The sequence below is a fragment of the Pseudorasbora parva genome, chromosome 17, assembly GCF_024679245.1.
Source record: "Pseudorasbora parva isolate DD20220531a chromosome 17, ASM2467924v1, whole genome shotgun sequence".
NCBI lineage: Eukaryota > Metazoa > Chordata > Actinopteri > Cypriniformes > Gobionidae > Pseudorasbora > Pseudorasbora parva.
Window position 1 is genome coordinate 17,079,078 of NC_090188.1, and position 24,595 is coordinate 17,103,672.

Genomic DNA, 24,595 nt, shown 5'->3' on the forward strand with positions numbered 1-24,595 from the left:
ATCTAAGCAACACCTCAGCAGAACAAGTAGAGCAGACCTCACACATTTTCATTAGTGTTAGCTGTAGGGGGGTTGCAATTATTAATGACAGCAAGCTGTCCGCTGTAAACGCGTGAACTGCAGGCATGCATGCTAATTATCATCTACTATTGGTATTGCATTTAGGGTGAAGGAGCGCAGAGTGCTGTGCCCTGAGCGTTGGCAACAATGTGTTTCAGTCAACGTCACTACATCTACACTGACACACCTCCAACACTTGGCACACATTTCTTCAGTTTTCCAGTGCTAAGATATCTGCAGGCACAGAACGCACTTCAGTAGGCAGTTTGGACATGAGTCGGCACGAGGCGCACTGACCGCTCGCTGTTTGGAAAATGAACTGCAGCAAATGTACAAATTACATAGGTTTACCATGTCATATAGCGACAGAAGAGTGAGTCCCTTACTGCCACTGGAATAAGCATATATAGACTTACTTATGCCCTTACGGACAACTACAATGGATATCACTGTGGACCCACTTTCAACATCTGTTCTTTACGACGAGGAAGATGGAAACGAAACCTCCACCAATCAGTTCGAGCAGCCGGACTGGCAGGTGGCACTATGGGCAATTGCATACTCTTTAATCGTAATCGTGTCCATTATTGGCAATGTCACTGTTATTTGGATAATTCTGGCACATAAACGTATGAGGACAGTGACCAACTACTTCATTGTAAACCTCGCCTTTTCTGATGCATCTATGGCAACTTTTAACACTGTCTTCAATTTTGTATATGCTTTGCACAATGACTGGTATTTTGGTTTAGGATACTGTAAATTTCAAAACTTCTTCCCAATAACAGCAATGTTCTCAAGCATTTATTCAATGGCGGCTATTGCTGTTGACAGGTAAGTGGACAACAAATATATGTATGAGTGTGTGTGTGTGTGTGTGTGTGTGTGTGTGTGTGTGTGTGTGTGTGTGTGTGTGTGTGTGTGTGTGTCTGTGTGTGTGTGTGTGTGTGTGTGTTTCAGTAAATTTTAGTAAACCTTAACATGTTCTATTGGATTATGATAATTAATCACCATATAAAATAACCATTAACCATTTTATACAAGATTTACAGCCTGCAAGTTCATGAGAGCTTAATTGTACAGTTTTATGTAGCCTATGCATGTATGTATGCATGTATGTATGCATGTATGTATGTATGTATGTATGTATGTATGTATGTATGTATGTGTGTGTGTGTGTATATATATATATATATAATATATATTATATTATATAGCCTGTTTTTATGTGTTCAAAAATGGTTAAGAGCTTGCCCAAACAAACTGATCTATCAGTTCTTCTCAAGCCTGTCCTGCATGCCATGGGGACCTCCTATCTTTGCACATTTTGGATCTCTTCAAAAGCCTAGCAGTCTCTAGCCGATGTTGAAGTCAGGTGTGTTAGATGAGGGAGACATGCCTACAGAATGTGCAGTGGTGGGGTATCCATTTGAGAAGCACTGATCTAGATAATGGCTCAGATGGACTGACATTCACCTGTATACTTGATGAAGCAGGTATTTTTCAACCAAAATTGAGGTTTTGCCACTTAAATAGCTCTAAATGAATCAATTCAAAGGCGGAGAGTATACCCTTTTATCTGTGCTCCATCACTAATCTACCACAAATGGTCAAAATTAGTTAATAATATTTGTTATGAAAAGATAGCCTATCCCAGATTAATATTTATTTTAGCTTATGCTAATAAAATAACTATTTTTTAAATGTCAAATAGTAATTGTGTTTTTTTTTTTTTTTTTTTTTTTTTTTTGCAATTGTTAGTGAATAGAGCAAGCTCACACAAAATGGAGAAGTGGTCAGTACTGACATTTCAGGCTTCAATAATTGGTCAAAAAAAAACCTTGAGCGTAATGTCAGATACATAATTTGCCTGCACTTAGACTTGATCTCCCAGCTGCTTAAGAAGGTACATTTTACTGTGCGCAGTTTATGAATTTGTGATATTCCTGAATAATCGTTTCTGGTTACTCATGCTCAATAAGCAAGACTCTGTTCTGTGTGTGGTCCGTCACTTTCCCACATTGTGTTCTGATGACATGCATAAGAGTCTGATTTAAAGACTAACAAGTAGAATATAATAACTAAACAAACACAACCAATCAATTCTCTCTTTGAGGAAGAGCCCCAGTGAACCATTATGCATGCTGTAAATTCTGTCCAAAAAACCCTGTAAAACATTGAATGTCGATAGAAGGGTGAGTCAAAAAAGTGGTTTTAGCAGCCCTTTCAAAATAGTAGCATTTAAAGGTACATACTGATTAAGATGTTGGCTGAAATCCACAGATACATGGCTATAATCCATCCCCTGAAGCCCAGGCTCTCCTCCACTTCTACTAAACTTCTGATCGGGGTCATCTGGACTGTGGCTTTTTCACTGGCCTTCCCTCAGTGTTATTATGCCAGCACCAAGTTCTACTTCCCTCGGACTGTTTGTATGCTGGAATGGCCTGATGATTATGGAGGGAAACATCAGCTCTCGTAAGAAAAGTAGATGTAAAATATAAATCGTTGAATTTTTACTGACAAAAAAAAATGTTCTTAATACATTTCAATTGATTTATCACAATATCTATATAGGATATTTCAGAAACAGATTTGATTTATGAAGTGTTGCTTAATCTCACTAGGTATCAGATTGCTGTGATTATCCTGATCTACTTGCTCCCTCTTCTGGTGATGTTGGTGACCTACAGCCTGGTGGGACGGAGGCTGTGGGGCAGTGAGATCCCTGGAGAAGCCTCAGACCACTACCAGAACCAGATGCAGGCAAAACGGAAGGTCAACAGTGTATTTACTATATATACTATGATATTTAATCCAGTTATTCTGCACTGTCACCTAACTAACCTACACATACACAGTGCCAGTGACATAATGTGGCTAAATAAATCTATGGGCTTTAGTTCACTTTAAAATAAAAATTACCCCATGGTTGACTCACCCTCAAGCCATGATAGGTGTATATGACTTTCTTCTTTCTGAGGAACAATCTGAGTTATAATAATAAATATCTTGATGCTTCCAAACATTATAGTTATGGAGTCAATCGAGATTGAAGCTCAAAAAAGAACATCTATCCATCATAAACTCAGAGGAGTTAATAAAGGCCTTCTGAAGTAAATCGGTGGGGTTTTGTAAACGCGTAACTGATGCAACATTTCACTAGAACGTAACATACGTTTTTTGAACTGTGAAAGGTGTTACACTTTCTGCATAAGTTGAATATGGAAGGTGGTCTGCCGGAAGCTAAATATATTACTTTATGACGTTTTGGATATTGGAACTGTTTTGGAAAAAAGCTTCTCCTTTAAGACAGTACCGATTATGACTCCACAACGAAAGCTAGACTAGGACACTCTTCTCTGCTCCTCAAACCCTTAAAACATTAGCCTTTATTTATAGTGTTTTTTGTGTTGTTGTTGTTTTTTTGAGTAAAGAAAACTTTACTGGTTCAAAAAACCAGTTCTTTATTTACCCTTGCAAATAAGCATGGGTTGTCCAAACTGCGTGCGGGAGGGTGTGGCACTTCATTCACGATAGAGGCTAGGTGGAGTTATGAGGTTAAATATTTGCAAAACCCACAGACAGATGTAAAGGGTAACCAATAGTACATTGTAAAAAAATGGCCCCAAATGAAAATTATCTAGTGACTGATCACATCTAAATTTTTCAGTTTGCCAAATTGAAATTCTGTGAATTGATGCAATTTAATTCAGAGAAACTCAATTTGGCCAACTGAAAAAGTTAGATGTGATCAGTCACTTGAAAATTTTCAATTGGAGACCTGATTTTTATTTTATTTTTACAGTGTAATTATTTATGACAAAAAAATATAAAAATGACATATGGCAATACAAGCGTATGCCCGACAGCAATAATATTATACATTTTAATAATTTATTAAGTTTAGGCTTGTATTCATTTCTAGCATTAGGTAAATAATAAGAATAATACAAATTGCACGTGTGCTACATTTCATTAAAAAAAAATTTGCATTTATTTTATTCTCAAGTGTTTTATTTTATTATGTTATGTTTTTAATTGTAGTTCCATAAAGTCTCAAAGAATCAATGTTAAAAACTTTTCCTGGATGCAGACATTTTTTCGTCAGAACATAAAATGTGCTTTCACATTTTTCTTTCATTTGTCAAAAATAATAGGCCAGTTCAGTGAGACTTTTCATTGATGACAGCAGCAATTTATGGTTTTGGATTATAGTTCTTTGTGTAGAAAGCAAAAAAAGATTCATGCCATTTTTGCAATTTAATAAAGGTTGTGAAGATGATGATAGTGGTGGTGGCAACCTTTGCAATATGTTGGCTCCCCTACCACATCTACTTCATTCTGGGAAGCTTCAACAGGGACATATACAAGCAGCACTACATCCAGCAGGTCTATTTGGCCATCTTCTGGTTGGCCATGAGTTCCAATATGTACAACCCTATCATCTACTGCTGTCTAAACCAAAGGTAAATGCACATTACATCTAATGTAGGACAGACATTTGATGTAAACACATTTATGTCGATATTTAGTACCGAGTTTGCATTAATGTCAGTTAAACTAGGACTAGTCTTGGTGTGATTCCTAGAGTTTTACTGCTATCATTGATATTTAATCAGTATTTACCTTGTCCATATTTAATGCACAAGAAGTTTGCCACCTGCTAACACCTGCTGTCTTTCTGTAGATTCCGCTCAGGTTTTCGCAAAGCGTTCCAGTGGTGCCCCTTCGTCAAGATTTCTGAGGAGGACAACATGGAACTGCAGCACATGAGGACCTTCCACATGAGACGCAGTTATCGCACCGAGACCACCAGCGTGGTGGTCCGAAATCATGCCAACGAACCAGAAGACACCACATCCAAACTAATCAAAGCCTGAGTCTACAATATGTCAGTGGTGGGTAAACAGAGAGGGTGAAAAACACTCTTGTTGGCTATTCTTAAAATCAAGCACGCCCACACTTTGCACTTAATACCTCACATTGTGCTCTATTGTGGATTCAGTGGGCTTTACAGGCGGAGTATTCATCTACTCCTATGGCATAAGCACCAAGCCTTATTTGTTTAAATGTTGCTGCTTAAAGTACTACAACATATAAATTAGTTCTGTAAATACTGTATAGGCTACACTACTGCTCAAAAGTTTGGGGTTAGTACAATTAAAAGTAATTAATATTGTTATTAAGAAAGGATTCTAAAAAACTAACAATACAGATATAAAATGTTAGAAAAGAATCCTATGTATCCTGGTTTCCAAATAAATATAAAGCAGCACAATTGTTGAGATGTTTTTTGAGTGGGGTAATGATGCTGAAAAAAATCTGTTTTGTCATAGGAATAAATACAATTTCATAATATATGAAAATAGAACATGAAAATAGAACTATTTCAATGTATTTTGATCAAATGCAGTCTTGATTCTTATCAGAACTTTGTTTCTCTAAAAATATTACTGAACCAAACATTTTGAACGGTTGTGTGCCTTGTTGTTTCATAGACCACTCTATAGAGAAATTATTGTTTCAGACTGTAATTATTAGTTAAATGTCAAGGCGGCTGTAGAAGTTTAAAGAAATTAAATTATAATAATTCAGATCTAAAAAAAACAACAAATCAACATTACATTAGTCATTGCATCTGTACTTTTAGTTCAAGACTGGATTGTTTGAGATAATATGCCAGCAAGTGTAAAAAGGATGATGACTGTTCTGTTATATTGACAGCGGTGGAAAAAGAGAGAAAAAACTAGGAGGGAAAAATTGTTGCAGTAGTATACTTAGTAGTTGAAGACATGTATATATTTATTGACAGCCTAACCTATACAGTATAAAACCAAATTCCCATGATGTAATACTGTACATGAAAAAGCTAGCTCACATTCAGTGATACTCAATGTTTCAGCATGTATTATCTTTAATATACTGCATGTACACCAATATGCTTGACTGATTAAAGACAATTTGCCTTGGTTTTAGCCCTGAGACAAAGATATATTTATTTTTATTTCAATGCCAATAATATGTATTCTGTTTTATTTCTGATACAGCATTCAACCAATTACAAATGTATACATTCTGAAATATAGTAAAAATCTATTTAAAATGGATTTGGTGTGTTTGTAATGCTGTCACAGTATAATGGCAGTGGTAATACACAATTTATATTTTTGTTGGTAAAATCTCAGTTTGTTAGTTTTTCATTTGTATGTATGTAAGTGTGTTCTGTGTTGAAATTGAAGTAAAATAATCTGACTTGAAATTCTTTACTAAACCTCGCAGCTTTCTATTGAAGAAGTTTCAAATTTGGCTCCCTTAAAGCTTAAAGCCAGAACACTGAAAGACATTTCAGAAAGGAAATATTAAGCCTGTGTTTGGAGAATATCTTCAATATTTAACCATTTTGTTCAGGTGTGCTTTTTTACACATCATCTGGCAAATTAATCGCCAGTACATCCATTTGAGAAAGTCTGTCTATCTATCTACCAATCAAAGGAATTTCTTTTATTGCACATACAATTATCACACAGGTTGCAAAATGATAAACAACACTACATTGCTTGGGCAAACTTGAAATAAACCACAGAACACAAATTCAGTTGATCAAAATATTTTATGGTTTTCTCCTATAGGATTATCCAGGAACATCTATTTATATAGTGCAACTATGAAATAGTACAAAATCAGTGGATGCTAGACCTCAGTTACCAAATAAGGCATGCATTCATCAGAAGATTTGAGCCTCTACACAGATTCACTCACATGTACTACACAGGATCACTCACAAATAACCAGCCAGGGCACACAGAAAGACATTTACTCTGCACGCACACACACACACACACACACTCACACACACAGCAAAAAGCTGACAAAGCACGCATGATACAATCTGCTAAAGTCTTCGAGTATGAGAGGATAAGACTATTTCAGAAGGGGTGGATATGCAAAGGCAATAGGTTCTTTCTGTCGTTTGTTTGTATGATGGCTAGTATAAGGGGCTTGAATTATGCAGGAAGGCAGCTGTGACTGCGAGACTGAACTTGTATGTCTTATTCACTTGTCGTTTCTTAAATGTTTCGTAATATTTACAACACAAAAAACTGCCACACAGACAAATGACAATACGCAGAGGTTTGGAATTAGCTTGGCATATTTGCAACAAAATACCTGATTTCCCTCAGGTATCCATTCCTGTTGCATCTTCCATCAAATATAAAAATAAAATAAATAATATCTTCATATACTTGGTCAAATATCTTAACTTTAATGTTTGCAATGAGTTTACATTTCTTCCCTTTTTCCAAATATACATCCATAAATACTTTAACAACGGTTTAACATCTTATAGAGAACATCTTTATATAGCTTGGGTGGACACAGATAGACCAACCCCTAATAACGCACATAGACATACACAGAGAAAGCCTGACAAGAACATGTAGACTTGAACTACAAAGCAAAGGGGTCACAGTTCTGGGAATGAGTAAAAGGATGTGCTGTTTTGTAGTGAATGAGAGCTGAGTCACAGCTGCGAGTGGAAATGTATAGCCTATGCTCCGAGAGAGCTAGAGAATGGATTTAGGGTTTGTTCCATGAAGGGTTCAGCTCTTTTGTTCCTGCTGGCGGAGGCGGCACCCAACGGCGGTGATCAAGGCGGCACCTTTCCCGCTTCCATCTTCCGAGAGAAGGAAGGTGACGTTGCATTTGGGGGCGAGCTCCTTCACAGTCTGGTGCATTATCCTTGAGAAACTGAAGAGAAGGAGAGGAGAGGTTAGATTTCACAAGGAATATGTACTGTACTGAAATCACAATAGTAATCATAACATCCTTTCCACAGGTATTACTTACTGTGGATGGAGCTTATACAGGGTACCATCCACCCCAACTGTAATGTCCAAATGGTCCAGGTCACGATTCTCCCGGATTTTGTCCACGACAGCAGCCATTCCCGCTCCACAGAGCTGGGCAGCCCGGCGGGAAACGGCTCCACACACTTCCTTGACGATAATACTGTCGTCACATGTGCTGTCCAAACCCAGATGCTGCAGAATGGACCTGACCTGCAGTAGCGCCAAGCGGTCACTAGAGGGAAGAAATAGCATTTTAGGCCATTACATAAACAAGCTGAAGTAGCCTAAACAAAACAGTAATGTATCTAAATTCCAGTATGTCTGGTTTCCACGATGAAACGTGGCAAAATAATCTAAAAAAATGCTGCAGTACCTCTCAATTTGGGAAAGGAACTTGGTTTCGAAGATTCCTCTGGTCTTCAGGGTCTCAGAGATCTGTCCTCTGAAGAGGAAGCCACGTTTCGTCAAGTCAATCAAGATGTTCCGTACGATCTCACCCAGGTACATGCCACTGCACATCTTCTCATATCTAAAAGTGTAAAAACAAACATTAAATATTTAGATATTTTTTTAAAAGAAGTTTCTAATGTTCACCAAGTCTGCATTTATTTGATACAGAAATATTATAACCAGTATTTTAAAGTTCTATGAATTCATGTGATGGGAAATAGTGTCACATGATTCTATAGAAATCATTCTAATAAGCCCAATGCAGATTTGGAAACGTTTATTATTATCATCATCATTGTTGTTGTTTTTTGATTTGTGGAAACCATGATACATTTTTGAGGATTCTTTGATAAAACTGTTCAAAACAACAGTATTTAGTAGAATATGAAAATCTGTTTTTACAACCTAGAAGACTTTATTGTCACTTTTACTATATCACATCCTCTTCTCAAGATTTCATGGGTTTATGGTGAATCTCAAATTTCAACTCTCTTTAGTCCACTAAAACTGTGGGTATTCATAGTATCTGCATTTTCATTCTTATATTACGGTAGCAATACAAACCATAAGCACCTCGTCTCCTCAATGCATCAATTTATTTTCATAACTTTTTTCTTTTCCTAAAACTTGACTGGGTAAAACTGCTTACTTTTGTTTCCCGGCATTGAGGGAGAGATCATCCACAGCATTATCATACTGAGTCCTGATGTCATCCAGGCAGCCATTGTCTCCAAATGCTCCCCACTCCATGTTCACACACATCCTGCCGTCCAATCCATCAACCGTCTCAATGTTCCGCATTTCCTCCATGTAGCAGGCATTGCTGCCCGTTCCTAAAATCACAAATGAAAATATCTTAGCATCCCAAGCATGCCAAGTCAAATTTGTTTATTACACTCTTTTAGATTACAATACTGAATTTACCTGCGATTAGCCCAACCTCACATGTGGGCTCCTCATATGCACATGTCATCATTGTACCCACTGTGTCATTCACTATAGCTACAACGTCCAAATCAAACTCCTGTGCACAATATAGCATACAAAAAACATTAATCACATACACAGACATCTAAAAAATACACAGCCAAAGTACTGTAACAAATCCAATCTATATTTAAAAATGAATGAATCCATCAAACCATGTATCGTCTTCCTACATTTGTAACAGTAACTCACCTCTCTCCTCTTTATTCCATCTCTCAGGAGGCTCACAACATCTTCACCTTCACAGTCTGTGGCTTTAAAACCCTTTGTCCAATTTACCAGAATTCCCTGTTTCCATCAAATCATGACAAAATCATCAGGATTTCATTCAACAGATGAGCAAATAAAGTTTACAGAAAAGGCAAACTTACCGCATCCAGACTAGTTTGTCTGCAGGGGAAGGAAAAGGTAAATCCCAGAGGCAGACGGGCGTTCTTCATCCCCATATAGTCCAGGAAGTCAGATATGCAGTACACAATGTGATCGAAGAGCTGCAGGTGGCAATTCAAATCATTTAGTGTTGCAATATTGTCTTTATTTAAAGATGCAAATTATAGTCATTAACCACTAAAACACTTCTCCCATCTGTGTGAAGTACTGTAAAGAGCACTGTACATACAATACCATTCAAAAGTTTGGGGTCAGTGGGATTAAAACATGTCTCATGCTCACCAAGACTGCATTTATTTGAACAAAAAATACAGAAAAAACAGTAATTTTGTAAAATCGCATTACCATTAAAAATAACCTTTTTCTGTTTTATTGTATTTTTCAATTATTGCAATTTATCCAGCAGCCATTACTCCAGTCTTCAGCATCACATGATCCTTTAAAAATCATTCTAATTAGCTGATTTGGTGCTCAAGAAACATTTACTATCAGAGTTAAAAACAGTTGCGCTACTTAATATTAGAAAAGAAAGTTTAATTTATTTGAAAAATATTTGGTAACAATCTAAAAGTCCATACTGTCATTTTGTTCAATTTAATTTATCCTATCTGAATAAAAGTATTAATTTCTTTAAAACAAAAAAAAACTTGACCCCACACATTTGAGCGATAGTGTTTATTTTCATGTCTTTTTTTTTTAAATCTAGGCTTTTTAAGGTATAAATATGCTATAGTAACTACATACCTCATCTCCAGTTCCTTGCATTACTTCTATGGGAATGGCATAAATTTTATTATGCATCTCCACAGTTCGTTTCTTGCCACTGCGAATCTTTACCAAAAGCACTCTGAAGTTTGTACCTCCAAGATCCAGAGCCAAAAAGTCACCATTTTCTGGATAAAAGAGAAAACAGAGTACAGATATAAAGAGAAGTCATGAATCTTGCTGCATACAAAAATGTGTTAAAATAATGATGGAAGACAAAAGATGAGAGAATGAGAGGAATAAAGACAGTTCCTGTGCCATCCTTTCAGAAGGTTGTGAATTTTCTGTGCATTTGCTCAATATTGATATCTGAACACATTTGCATGTACTATTCTTAACTGGGAAACTTCAGTTTTAATCGCTATAAAACAATCTCTGTGCCTGCCTGTATTGAGTAATCCAGGGATTATACTATGATGCTATTCAACAGGGGTAATGAGAATTTAATTTGGTCATAGCAGCGAGCAGGTGGTTTTCAAAGATGATGCATGAATGCATTTTGCTGAATGTGATTATGACATTGCATTTTTTCAGCGAGGAAACTACAGATATAATATAAAAATACAGATCTATCTGGGGATCACTGCATATCTTGGATTCCAGCTGTCTGAAAAAGGCACCATATAAATGTAGATTTCTTACCTGATCCATCCGGAGTACTCCGCACATAGGTGGGCAGCATCTTGACAGTGGCTATGTTTTGAGTATTCTTGCTCAGTCCATTCTGGATCTCAGTTCTCATCCTGTTTTTCACCTCCAGCAGTTGGTCTTTGGTCAACCGGAACTCTGCCAGCGTCTCGGCAATCTGACGTGTCTGATCGGACAACCTGTAAGCCCAGGCTGTTACCAGTGCAGCTCCTTTGCCACTGCCACTCTCAGAAAGCAAGAAGCGAACATCAGACTCTGGCACCAGACGACGCACAGTTTTGTGCAACCGCCGGGAATACCTGGCAGAAACAGAGGAATGTGGGTTCAAATGATGAGATATCACTGCACATTCTACACGAGGTATACTCATTCTGTAGGTTACATTTTGTCAGTGGATGGCAAGCTGTGACTGTCTTTGTGAAATATTTATAGTACTATTGATTCAACCGATTCATTCAAAAAACAAATTAATTCAGGAATGTAACAAGTGACTTTTTTATTAGAGGGGGTCAATAAATTAGTTACTCAACCCATTAGTTCAAACAAACAAAGTAATATTTAACAGTTAAATGTTTTAAGGCCTTTGTATCCAATATAATTTCACTAATGTCCATCCTGTGACCGCTATTGTTAAAGGCAGTTGAAGGACATTGTTCTTGTGCAACACACTGTCCTGTAGCCATATCTAATTTGCTCCCTCTTTTAAGTTTCACTAAGTATAGAACACTGCTATATCTGTCAGGTTTTCTATTTAAAGACTATTCAGACATTCAAAGAAGCCTGTGAATTGTTGTGAATAGGTGCCATAGAAATCCATGTGATATAAGCCTTAATTTAATCATTCACTGTTCTAATCTTTCAACTAATCTCTCTGTGACCTTTTAACGTCCAATTTAGTGCCCAGATAAGGTCAATGAGTATGTCTAGAGTGACCAAACAAAAAGAGGCACAGCTGCTCCTATGGAAACCTACTCAACGTATATTAATAGAACTCGTTTTTGTCTCAGGAAGCCTCAAGAGGGTTCAGTGCTCACTCAGAATGTCACATGCACCTGCAGATTTATTCCTAAGACCCTCTATGATGACTTGCTAAGCATGCTGGGTACATACTACCGACAAGTCTGATTTTAACCTGATGATCTGAATGTTATACTCACTGTGGGTGCATCTTGTATAGGGAGCCATCGATGCCCACTGTGGTGCGGAGGCGCGGGGCGTTCTTATTGTCCTTGAGACGTGTGAGGATGGCACCCAGAGTGGCAGCAATTAGATTAGCTGAGCGAAATGAGACAATAGCGCAAACATGTTGTACGGCAATGCAGTCGTCTTCAGATGGCTCTACACCCAAGCGTGTCAAAATTTCCTTGGCTTTGGTTAGTCCCTCTTTGCTCCTAAAGAAAAAGTGGTACTGTTGTAAGGTTGGAAATATCATGATTTTCAGAGTCCATTTTTAGTTTTAGTCCACTAATAAAAGTTAAGTTTAACTGTCACCTGCCCGTATACCGGCATTCTACATTTACTTCACTATATTACTATTAAATCCTAATGTAATCATGACAAACTATATATTGTTGGAAAGGTCGAACACTCCTGAAGAGATATGTGTCCATTGTTTTATGATAAAAAGTACATGAAGACAGTAAAATAGTTATTTATGACGAGAGTGCCCCTCAAAAAAAAAAAAAAAAAAAATCTACATCATAGCAGCAGTTGTAACCTTTAACTATTTTATAATGAAAATCTTTTCTTATCTTGGCAAAACACATAATTTCTTGACAAAACACATATCATTTGAAAGGTCAGAGTCTCAATGTTCCATATTTGGTGACATTTGGACAGAAATTTACAGGAAAATACATCAAATATACAATCAATGGAAATTGAATGACACCCGGTGGCTATTTTTGGTATAGCGCCTAAACAAAATATCATAGGGACTTCAATTTTTGTGATATCAACTTCAAATTTGGAACACAATTTGGTTAGACATATGGCTTTGATTTCATAGTAATTTTGGAGTAAAACATTTATTTTATATAAAATAAAAATATTTAGTGCTGTATTTTTCATTTTCAATAAATGTAAACTTCCATAACATTTCTATTATTTTATATTTTGAAATGCTTTCACTTCAGCAATAATCTGCTGATTGTCATCTTTAAAACAAAACCAAACTTAAGTCCGAAGCATTCATGAATTACAGCCCTTTAAGTTTGGATAGTGCATTTTCATGACTATTCTCAAAAAGGGGGGTGACAGTTAAGGGGTTTTAAATTAAGTAAATTGTTTGCTAAATTTGTAAACATTTACATACATTTTATTTTAATATACATTAAAACATTTGATAAACATTTACAATTGATAAGATAAAGAGTCATATTTATGGTCATTGGAATTAATTAAAAGGGAACTGGTAATGAAACAAATGACAACTCACTTTTCAATTGCAGAAACATGCTTGGTTTCAATTTTTCCTTTTGTAAGCAGCTCTGGGGTGATGCGGCCCTCAAACAGCAGGCCTTCTTTAGCCATCTTAACCAGGATCAGCCTCACCAGCTCACCCATGTACATCCCACTGACCATCTTCTCAAACCTGAGAACAGCCAACACTCACCTTTACCTCCTCAAAAGTCTTCGATAAAATTAGCTTTTTGAGAGCCGAGAGAGAGTTCTGTGGCTTACAATTGCTTGCCGGGGTTGAGGGACCCACGGTCGATCTCCCTGTCAAACTCAGTTCGGATATCCTCCAATGTGCCGTCGTCTCCAAATGCCCCCCATTCAGTATTAATGCACATCCTGCCTTCATCTCCCTCCACCAGGTCAATGTGCCTAAGCTCCTCCATGTAACATGCATTAGTGCCAGTACCTGAAGGGATAACAGCAGCAGATGTTCATGAATCCACAAGCTTTATTTGAGCATATTTAGAATATCAAATATATTTGTGGTATTCACTTTACATCTGTACACTGAGAGATGTTCGTTTTAAAATCTTACAGAGGAAAAAATGATTTAAATAGACATTACAACTCTACAATCCTACATTTGAAACTCATCTAACTTGAGTCTATAGGGGCGGGCAATGTCACATAAAACAGGATATTTTTTTTACCGATAATAATACCGACTTCACAGCGCTGGTCATCAAAGCCACAAGTCATCATAGTTCCAACAGTGTCATTCACAACAGCCATAATATCTGCATCATAGTCCTGTATGTGAATCATTACATCAATAAATCCATCATAAAAAGTATAACATTAATATTCATATACATTTTATTAGTATATCCACAAGGTAAAAAAGTAAAGCTTAATAAGACTCACCCCACGTTTTTTGATGGCTTTATTTAGAAGCTTTACTACATCCATTCCTTCCACCCCACTGGCCTTGAAGCGTTTCGTCCATGTCAGCAAAACAGCCTGTATTCATACATTAAGGTTTCAAATTTTTAGGCAGGATTCAATAAATTGCACAATTGGATTTGTGATACACAGTAGTAGCACTGTATAAAATGTAAATGTCGTAACTCTGTAAAAAACTAAATAGAATGTAGTGCTATGTTACCTCATCCAGCTTGCTTTGTAAACAAGGGAATGAGAACGTGAAACCCACAGGAAGCTTCTTGTCTTTAATTTTTTGTTTCTCCATGAAGTCTCCAAGACATTCTGCAACATGGTCAAACATCTGCGCAAAATAATGAGGATGTACAGAATGGAGACAAGTAAGATTTCAGACACACAAAATTCTTCAATTCTTAGAACACAAACATATCAACTGTTAAAGGAGACTAAAGAAGTTCAATATTCCTGAATTCCCCACATGATTTCAATATTTGCTATATTAGTCACAAAAATGGGTTGATTATAGTTTCAGGTGGATGAAGAAGTGGTCACATACCCGAGACCCACTGCCGTGGATGATGTCCTCTGGAGTCTCATATATCTGGCTTTCCATCTGCACTGTCTGTTTCTTCTCATGAGACACTTTCACCCGCAGAATACGGAAATTAGAGCCTCCCAGATCCAGGGCAATAAAATCTCCTTTTTCTGTAAGTGAATTAAAGAAATGTTCAAAACCATCAAGAGTTCACACATATGTAGAAATATTACCATTTTGACTGCACTGACACTATTGGATGAGAACTCAGCTTAGCTGGATGATACATCACTGTTTTCTGCAAAGCTGCTTTATTTAACTCATTTCATAATTGATGAACTTTACACAGTTATTAAACCAAACTGAATCAACACGGAACTGATTTTAACTGAATAATGACTGTTTACTATTGTATTTTTTGAGCTCCTTTACAGCAAAATTAAATTATGTTTGAATCATTGAATCGTTATTTTCATGTTTATCACTGTAAAGCTGCTTTGAAACAATCTGTACTGTATAAAGCGTTATGCCTATATAATGTTAGTGACTTAATAACTTAAAGGGATAGTTCCACCAAAACGACATGAGGGTGAGTAAATGATGACAAAGCTTTAATTTTTGGGTGAACCATCTTTTTAATGATACTTGATACATGTAATATTAAACTAGCAAGAATGTTCCCCTTCTGGAAATTGCTTTATAAAGCTACTGTCGCTGTTATCTATATGACACCATGGCTGAAACTTGACAGGGTATAGTGTATCATTCTTGTGATGGTGAGACAGTGTATCAGCATTTATTTTGGTCGTGACCGAGGAGGCTTAATCGAGAATGCTTTACTGAGCTTGCCAGAGACAGACAAATCAACTCAGTCAGCACTCTCACAGCAAGGATACCCACTTAGCCTTGAATTCTTAGTAAAAGATTCTTAAATATTCACAAATTGTCTGTGGTAAAATACTGGTTAGTGGTTAATAAGTCTGTTTATGCCTTAGATTAAACAGAGAAAGAGCAATGGCAAGAGATGTTTGCATTAGGTTAAAAATGCTCTCTGTAACTGTCTTTCTTGGTCTACGAGGCTCCTCGACGTGTCCAGATTGTCGATATTATGTGCAGTGCTTGTTGCCAAGCAACACTGAAAATCAAATGCCTTTCTTTTTCCCTCCGCTGTCTACTGTTTCTAGGCTGAATAATAAGGGGTCTGAGAGTGTGACGATTTTTTTATTCTGTAAACTAAGCATTATCTGGAAAGTTTAGATAACTAGAGTTCCAGGTTACTTCAGTAAAATGTCAATCAAGGGATAGCAAAACGGTTTCAGCAGACTAAATGTATTTTTTTTATTATTATTATTTAATATGCCGCTAAACAACATACTCTATTTAATCATTCCTGGAAAACATTAAAGTTTAAATGACTGACAAGTAAAAATATAAAAGGTTATGTACAATAAAGCGAAACTATAGGCCTATATAAATCTCAGACGTTGTTTTATAACATATAAAATTACAGCAAACCACACAAAATCAAATCACAAGAATCGTTTCAAAGGCAGGTGAGTGCTTGGTGGGCTTTTTCATACAGTACAGACTTGCTGTAAACATTCGGGTATTTTATCATTGCGATGTTAAAGGCACACTTTGTAGTTTCTGCCGCTAGAGGTCACCTATTTCGAAACAAAGGCATAGCTTGATGATGCCGATATTGAGCGCGGAATCTTGGGATTTGTAGTCTTCACCTCAGCCAGTGGATTCAGAAATCATGTTCATGGATGAGATTATTAATGTTACTGTAGTATGAAGCAGGAGAGGGCCGAGTGCTGTGGGAGCTGAACAAGGTTGCTAAAGCAATTGCTAATGAGAGACGAGCATGACACACAGCTAGACAGCAATGGAACTTTTATTATGTATTATGCCGCAGTCTCTGCTTCCACCTTTTCCGCTCAAGCGTATGTGGGGTAACGCAGCTATGGCTGCTATGGCACACTTATTGCACACTGCATAAGCTAGATCGATATTAGAATATCATATTAATAAATGCTGGATGGCATGTGCTACTAAATGGCATGCAATTAATTTTAAAACATATTGTATGGCAGAAAAAATGCTGTTTTACTGTACAATTATTAGTTTCCTGTCTATAAATGTCTCCAAACAGTTGTTCCCTTATAAAATATAAGTGTCTTTGGTGTTTCCATGGTTTCTACAAAATAAAACCGGAAATCAATATAGGCATAAATTGATCCGATTTGTTTATGTCCATGTTGTCATAATTGCACAGAACAAAGGAATTTACAAGGTAATTTACTAAGGTAGGGCTACAGGAGGAGTGGATTTGACTAGAGTGAATTTTAACTAGAAATCTGCATTGCAAAACATATTATATATTTATGTATTACATTGCACACATTTTTGACCATTTAAATGTATACATTTTTGGCATTAAGTAATTTATTTGTAATAAACACTTTAAGTGGGCTATTGAAAAGTTCCTGAAATTATAGGCTACTACATACGCGGAGAGTGACGTCTTTTTGTGACCGTTGCAATCTAACTACGTAGGAAGAATTCGTTTCGTCCGCTCTTGTCCACCTTCGGTGTTGTGTTGTGTAAGGTAGGCAGCTTTTTTTTGTTCAGTTTTATTTCCTGTCGCTGTGCAGACCCATGTACAGTGTAAACAGCTCAATAACACTTATTTAAACTAAAGGCTTAATTTATGTCCCGCGTAGACCAGTCTGTTGCATATTTTTTTACGGTCTATGGTTGCATCACGTATCGTATCAGTAAGTGATCAGTAATGTCAAAAAAGTGATTCGCAGTCAAACGTTCCGGTGTGTAACGTTAACGTTATGATTTTTTTTTTAACGAGTTTTCTCACCGTCACCGATAGGCTTGTTGTGCTTCGTGGAGTCACGGAGTTATGTTTTTAATTAAAAAAAAACAGCACCCCGTCATAAAACATCTTTCCGCGCGCCCCTGCCTGTTTGTAGTGATGCTAACAATTTGCACTGACAGCTGAAGTCAATTTTCACATTCAATCTGACTGGGATTACAGCTCAAATAATCTGTGACGCAACTCAATGCTTTGAGTGGATGCTGCAGGCAGCCTGCAGGTCATGTAGAAAAGCAGGAGCACATGTCGATGCAGCTCTGAATGTGAATTGGCACAGGGAAAAGTGGTTCAATATTGTAACCACTCAGTAGATTCACCACTTTGCATAGTAAAGCATTTGGAGTAAAGAATATTAATTAAAAGGGCTATTTAAAAGAATGTAACCTGATTGTGACATTAACATTTAACCACAAGTTTTTGCTAACACCAAGTTAGCTTTTGTGGTAAGGGAAATCTGCACTTGAAACTGGCTAAACTAGTTTTGAATACTTTCTAGGTTGAGAATTGGCCAAAATTCACTTTACAGGCTCAACATGCAATGGTATCTCAGGGCGCAGAACTTTTTTCAATTAAAGCATTAAAGGTAGGATAGGTAAGAATGATCTAAAACACTTTTGTCCAAATTTGTTTAAACTTTCTTTATATGTCATTACATAATTAAAATGTAAGTACTCTGAAAAAGAGAGTAAAAAAATCAAGTGACTCTAGACTTTTTAATCTGCAATAAACACTGCTTATTATTTTCGTTAAGGACGAAACAAGTGATTGGCTTGGGCTACTGTCACTCTCTCTCGCTACCATGGCAACCACCGCTTTCTACAGGATCTGCCCACATGCGCATTCCTAGTAGGAAGAGCAAAAACATTCAAAATGCACGGTGCCAGGTTTTGTAGTCAGCGAAGGTAAACAATGCAAAAAAAAGTAAGACTACAAGTAAAGGCACAAAAAGTCTTTGGATAAACAAAGAAATCAAGTGCAAGTAAATATCAGCTTGGCTTTCCAAACAATGTCGAGAACTGAGGGACCTCAAGGGCTGAAAAACGACTCATTGCTGTCTGTATTTCTGCTGGACAGGTAATTTTTCATTTTGATTATAAAATTTTTCAGTTTATGTTTTCATGAAGCATGTATCACTAGTAAATGTAGCTGCCTAATATAGCATAACATTACTTAGCATAAAGTTACAATATTATACACTTAGCCATTAGTAGAGATGATAAATACTCAACATGCTTTGTTCAAGTTGATCGCTGTCATGTTGAATTTCGCAAAATTTTACATTAGATAACAAAATGAACGTGTAAAAGCTAGTACACCGCATCCAGGAACTTTTTTTTAAAACTAAGTTAGCTTTAGCTACTACTAATCAACAATGCTTTCATCATGGAAACTCTTACATGAAAAACACAGTATATGTTATGAATCTTACACGAAATTCATCTTCATCACAGTATAACTGATGTTATTGGGGAATTTTTTTTTATCAATGCTACCCGTTTTTAGCTTTGCCTTATAAATATAACTAGTTCGTTACCGAATTAAACAAAAATATATTTTAAACTTTACCAGTATCGGTATTCTAGCTTGATAGTGAGTACTAAAAGACATCTTATTTGTTTAAATTTATACTGATAAAGTTAGATTTTTTTATTACATGTGATTCTGACATGATGTCACTACATGCACTGCTCCTCTCAGGTAAATAAATCTCTTCTTCCAGCTGAGCGGTTGGTGGGGCGCGTTCATGTGTTTTGGAGGCGTGGCTTTGGAAAGAGCCCAGAAGGAAGAAGGTGGAGTGAATGGAAATAATGAGCTGTCTTTAAAACAGTCGTGAGAGGTTTACAAACACTCAAATTTTATTATTTCTTTTTTATTTTCATTTTAATTATGTATAGATATATAAAGAACTTTTAAACAAATTTGGAAAAGTTTTTTACCTACCCTACCTTTAATTCAAATATAATGATTTTCGATTCTAAAAACAATATTTTGGTAAAACGTATGATTCTTTCTCCAGTCAAAGCATTTAAAAGCAGTATATGAAGGGAGTTGAAGTTTTTTTTTATGACTGATTTGCTGTGACTGATACAGAACTGCAGACACCACAGTTTGCTTGACACTAACTTGTGAGGGAAGCCCAGGCAGATTCTTATTCCATGCTATATTTTTTAAAAGTCTGCTTTCAGTGTTTATTTGTATATATATAATGATTTACAACCATAAACATTATAAGCCCACCTGAACCATCAGGAATGGACCTTACAAAGGTGGGCAGCATCTTGACAGTAGCTGTTGGGTTAGTGTCTCGTCCCAGTCCGTTCTCCATTTCCCTTCGGAAGCGAGCCATGATGTCACGCAGCGTCTCATCAGAGAACCGCATCGCGTACAAGTATTTGTCAATCTACACAATTGGACACACAATAAAAAGAAAAATTGCATTACATTGATAAAAAATTTACTTTAATTTTATTACAGAATAAATTCTTCTTTTGAAAAATGTATAAAGGTTTTAATATTAAAAATATTAACCTGTGTAATGAGTAGAATGATTTCTGAAGGATCGTGTGACACTAAAGACTGCTGAAAATCCAGCTTTGCCATCACACAAATAAATTATATTTTAAAATATATTAATACATTATTACTATTATTCTGTATTTTAAATCAAATAAGTACAGAATTGGTAAGCAGTAAGCACAAGAGCATCTTACTGTCCCTCATTTTTTGAATGGCAATTACTACCTTAAACAATGACCTTTGCCCTCATTTCCCTAAGGCACTCAGGTGTGTTAGTAATCAATATTGATGAACATGGTGGTCAAACCTGTCACTTGTTAGGTCAGCGTGTCCTTGAATTATATGTCCTATGTCCTAGACCTAGACTATGCAGACATAGGCTAGAAATTTATGTGAAATACAGTTTATAAACACAGATGATATTCATCAGGAAAATGGCTTGTGTAAGATGTTTCACTGAAGTCTAGTGGAACGAGAGTGAATTAAAACTGTAAACATGAGCCCCTGCTCTTATGCTGATTCATGATTAAGTCTTTAACTCTAGTGTGAGCACGGGGTATAAGAGATTTCGTCTGGCCTCTGCGTGTGATGGCATTGCTGAAACTATTACATTTGCATATAAATAGTTGTCGATGGTGCCATTCATAATTTCTGTTGTTCTTTAATGGTTATCTAAAGTGTTTTGTTCTGTAAAGACTTGTGTTCAGAAAATGTTGTAGAATGCGTTTGTCATTATAAATTCTGAACTGTGTGTGTACAGAACAGGATTAAACACTAATAGGTGAACTGACAACCGAATTTAGCTACAGTGTGTACGTGACAGTTTTCCAAAATATAGGCAAATGCTCGTTTTTATGAATCCATTGAATTAAGGAACAGCATATGCCATTAATTTGTCTATGACATTTCTACATGAAGATACTACAATCTCTTTTAAATTCTTGAATTTGACTTGTTAAAACACACTCTTAGGAGAGTGTGCAAAATGTGTCATTGTGTAACTGTCATGACTCATGACATGAGTAACAACAAACTTCCTCGTAAAAACATCAGAGCAGTGGCAAACCTTCCAGAAATGCGGTGACGGGGTGTCACAAAATCTAAATGAGGGTGAGGTGAATAGTGGCTTTAATAGCACTAACATTTTCTTCTGTCTGCATATTCACAAACGTCTAGTAATATAATTTCTGTTATAGTCAAATTGCATGTATGACATCTGTGGTCATAAAACTCTTATCAGAGACAATAGCACCCAGGTGGACAGCTCACGGGATGGATTTCATTTCAGCTTGTCAACCTTACATGTTGTTGTAGTAACCATGTTACACACAACTGTTGCTTCTTTTTCTCAACTATACATGCTGTAGAACAGTGTTATTGTTAACTAAAACTATTACAAATCATTTTCATTAGCTGAAATAAAGGTAAAATAATATATTAGATGAAAATAAAACCTAATAAAAATAAAAAAGCATATATTATTAAATACTATAATAGTATATAAATTACACTGCTATAAAATAACGGACTTGTATCCATACCTTGTAGCACATTGACAGAGAAAGTGTCATATAGGAAACTATAAATTTAGAGCTGTTTAATTAATTTTGTGCATATATTTCAGTCATACAAAAGAATTCAGCACAATATAAGATAATTATTTATTGTAGGTTATTTATTAGTAATTAAAATGTTGAATTTATTATTTTCAAAAAAATATTACTATCTGATCATATTAGTACATAATCAGATTATTAGGATATGTTAATACTGAATATATTACTCGTTTTAGAGTATTTCTGAAATATTTCAGCCCTTCAGTTAAAGTTAAACCCAGTAACCACATGTAAAACGGTATTTTAAAAAACATCATGTTTTTTTTTTGCTGACACAGTTAGAATATAAAGACTACATATCCTCAAGTCAGACACAGACATGTGCATACACGCAGTCCTGTTCTATTTACACATATTTCCCTCCCGCTTCTTCAACTGCATTCACACTGTCAAAACTCTGGTAGAGGCATGCCGCCAGTCAGCTGTTGTAACTCGACACTCTTCCTGCGGGGGAGGGGGCGTTAGATGCTCACGACCACCTCCCCCCCCCCACACAGAGACATACTCTCAGCACGTTCACATAGAGGGACAAAAAAACCCTGTTCTTTTCCTCATGGCAGCTCCCTGACGCCCCACATCCTGTGTTCAAGGACACTGCAGCATAGACCCGAAGGCTTGTGTCATCACTCGCAAGGGTATACCTCGTCCTCTCATCCTCTCCGTCGCACGACGAGTGACGTAGAAGCTGCAGCCGGAGAGACGTGAGACGAGGCGCATCTCACGACTCTCTGATCTAAAACGCAGGCCTGTGTCACCTGTTGTCATGCGCCTCAAAGAGCACGCAAACGCTCCAAGGGCAAATGATGATGCATATGAGCAGCGCTGGTTAAGACAAATGATGTAACTCACCTTTTTGACCTGATCATCCTTCAGTTCAGTGAAGTAGTAGGCCAGAAGCTGTGCCGCTATCATTCTGCTGCACCTCTTTGGTGAAAAAGCAACAGAAGAAAAAAGAAAAAAATCGTACGATCCTTTCCAGTGAGGCAGGAAAATCAATATGAGCCTAGAAGCAACAGTGGTTAACCGTGAAAGAAGAAGACCGGCACGTAGGGGTGTTCCCTCCCAGCACTACAGCAATGTCTGACTCTCCTTGGCCTAGGAAGTGAAGCTGCATATAATGCGTTTGCATGAGATGCAGCAGAGGCTGGGATGGGGAACGGCTAAAGCCCTGCCCACTCACTCTGCGCCTATTGGCTGAGCTTTATGGGCAGGCTTGTGATGTAGAGCATAGCTGACAACTGGCCCCCTCCTCCGGCTTTTCTTTTTGCTTCTGTTCTTCAGATCCTACCTCCCGCTTCCATTCTTACCGTTCAGTCCTATTCAGACTTCCTTCTTCCTCATTCTCAGCCACTTTGAATGAAAGAAAAAGGGGATTAACCTAAGAGGCACGTAAAGCACGTCCCCAATGCGTCACATACCCAAGGCCTCACAGTACTTCAGAATAACTGGATTTGGGAGGAGAAACAAAAATGCTGAGTAATGCTATAGCCCAGGTCATATCAGCAAAAACATGCGTGGTTCCTGCTTCTTCAGTTCAGTGACAGGACCGTTACACAGACTGGATGTGTAAAGCTGGAGGAAATAAGGAGATTTGTGATTCTCGGGGGAAGTCGGCCAGGGGGGGACAGTCAAATGAATGTCAACAAAAAACATCAGGAGGTCAAACACTAAATACCTGCCCTTAAATGTGTCAACAGCTGGGGATGGACTGAATATATTTACATTAGAGAACAAAAGAGGATCTGCATACCATGTTTATGTTAAACTACACATAATGCACATTGCAAAGGAAATGAATTCCTTGTCTTACAATATCCATGTCATTATTTGATTTAATTGTCATTTAAAATGTTTATTACAATGACTGAGGCTCTAAAATGCTCATTTTGTTACACTGTTTTGAATATTCCTCACAAACTCTTGTGGTTACATGCATTTGTTAATTATCTAAGAAGTACACCAACACTTAAATCTAAAAAAAAAAAAAAAGCTCTAGACATAAATAGTAGGCCATGTCAAAATAAAATAAAAATTTAAAATAAATAAAACCCTTTTATATGTGCTAGATATTAAATGCTTATACTTAAAATAATGACATTAAATAATGTGTTCAAATAATTAAAATACTCTAATAAATGTTGTATTTGTAATAATACTTTTTGGATATAAAAATAAATAAAACGTGAAAACCCTATAATATAAACTGGATGTATTAAATGCTGGTGTAAAAATAAAAACCAATTAAAAATAAATAAAACAATCAATACTGTTTTATGTGCTTAACACATTAAATGCTGTTGCTGATGTATGAAAGTAGTGTTAAATGTGGAGCTGTTGCAGTTACATTTTGTAGTTAGGGTTTCTTTCACTGTATCTCAGTGGTGGGAATTCAAGATTGAATTGAACTGATAAAGTGGTGGTAACACAGGCCAGGCAAGCTTACAGTGGGTCGTGTTTCAAGGCGCGTACGCCGTCATCCTCCCCCCTCTCAGAATCACGTGAATGTGAGAGCTCAACATCCTCTTTCTGAGCAAAGCCAATC

General features: G+C 36.7%; 2 protein-coding genes across 2 annotated transcripts; one reads left to right on the forward strand and one right to left on the reverse strand.

Annotated features, from left to right (window-relative positions):
- Positions 1–203: 203 nt before the first annotated feature.
- On the forward strand, positions 204–6,539 carry tacr2 (tachykinin receptor 2). Its single transcript, XM_067421844.1, has 5 exons — positions 204–894; positions 2,344–2,538; positions 2,688–2,838; positions 4,333–4,529; positions 4,751–6,539. The coding sequence occupies exons 1-5, from the start codon at positions 479–481 to the stop codon at positions 4,941–4,943; spliced, it is 1,152 nt and encodes a 383-aa protein (XP_067277945.1). The 5' UTR covers positions 204–478; the 3' UTR covers positions 4,944–6,539.
- Positions 6,540–6,654: 115 nt separating this feature from the next.
- hk1 (hexokinase 1) lies at positions 6,655–23,197 on the reverse strand. The gene is made up of 18 exons (XM_067421829.1): positions 22,903–23,197; positions 20,159–20,321; positions 15,052–15,200; positions 14,719–14,838; positions 14,478–14,573; positions 14,264–14,363; positions 13,836–14,019; positions 13,591–13,746; positions 12,311–12,544; positions 11,148–11,452; positions 10,485–10,633; positions 9,722–9,841; positions 9,543–9,638; positions 9,288–9,387; positions 9,013–9,196; positions 8,287–8,442; positions 7,912–8,145; positions 6,655–7,812 (listed from the first exon to the last, which is right to left on the reverse strand). The coding sequence occupies exons 1-18, from the start codon at positions 22,963–22,965 to the stop codon at positions 7,665–7,667; spliced, it is 2,757 nt and encodes a 918-aa protein (XP_067277930.1). The 5' UTR covers positions 22,966–23,197; the 3' UTR covers positions 6,655–7,664.
- Between the last annotated feature and the right edge of the window lie 1,398 nt (positions 23,198–24,595).

Coding starts and splice junctions, on each gene's coding strand:
- tacr2 (XM_067421844.1), top strand. CDS start 479: ATGCCCTTACGGACAACTACAATGGATATCACTGTGGACCCACTTTCA. Junction 895..2,343: donor GCGGCTATTGCTGTTGACAG/GTAAGTGGACAA, acceptor TGAAATCCACAG/ATACATGGCTATAATCCATC. Junction 2,839..4,332: donor AGATGCAGGCAAAACGGAAG/GTCAACAGTGTA, acceptor AATTTAATAAAG/GTTGTGAAGATGATGATAGT.
- hk1 (XM_067421829.1), bottom strand. CDS start 22,965: ATGATAGCGGCACAGCTTCTGGCCTACTACTTCACTGAACTGAAGGAT. Junction 14,364..14,477: donor AAGCCATCAAAAAACGTGGG/GTGAGTCTTATT, acceptor ATTCACATACAG/GACTATGATGCAGATATTAT. Junction 9,388..9,542: donor ATGGAATAAAGAGGAGAGAG/GTGAGTTACTGT, acceptor TATTGTGCACAG/GAGTTTGATTTGGACGTTGT.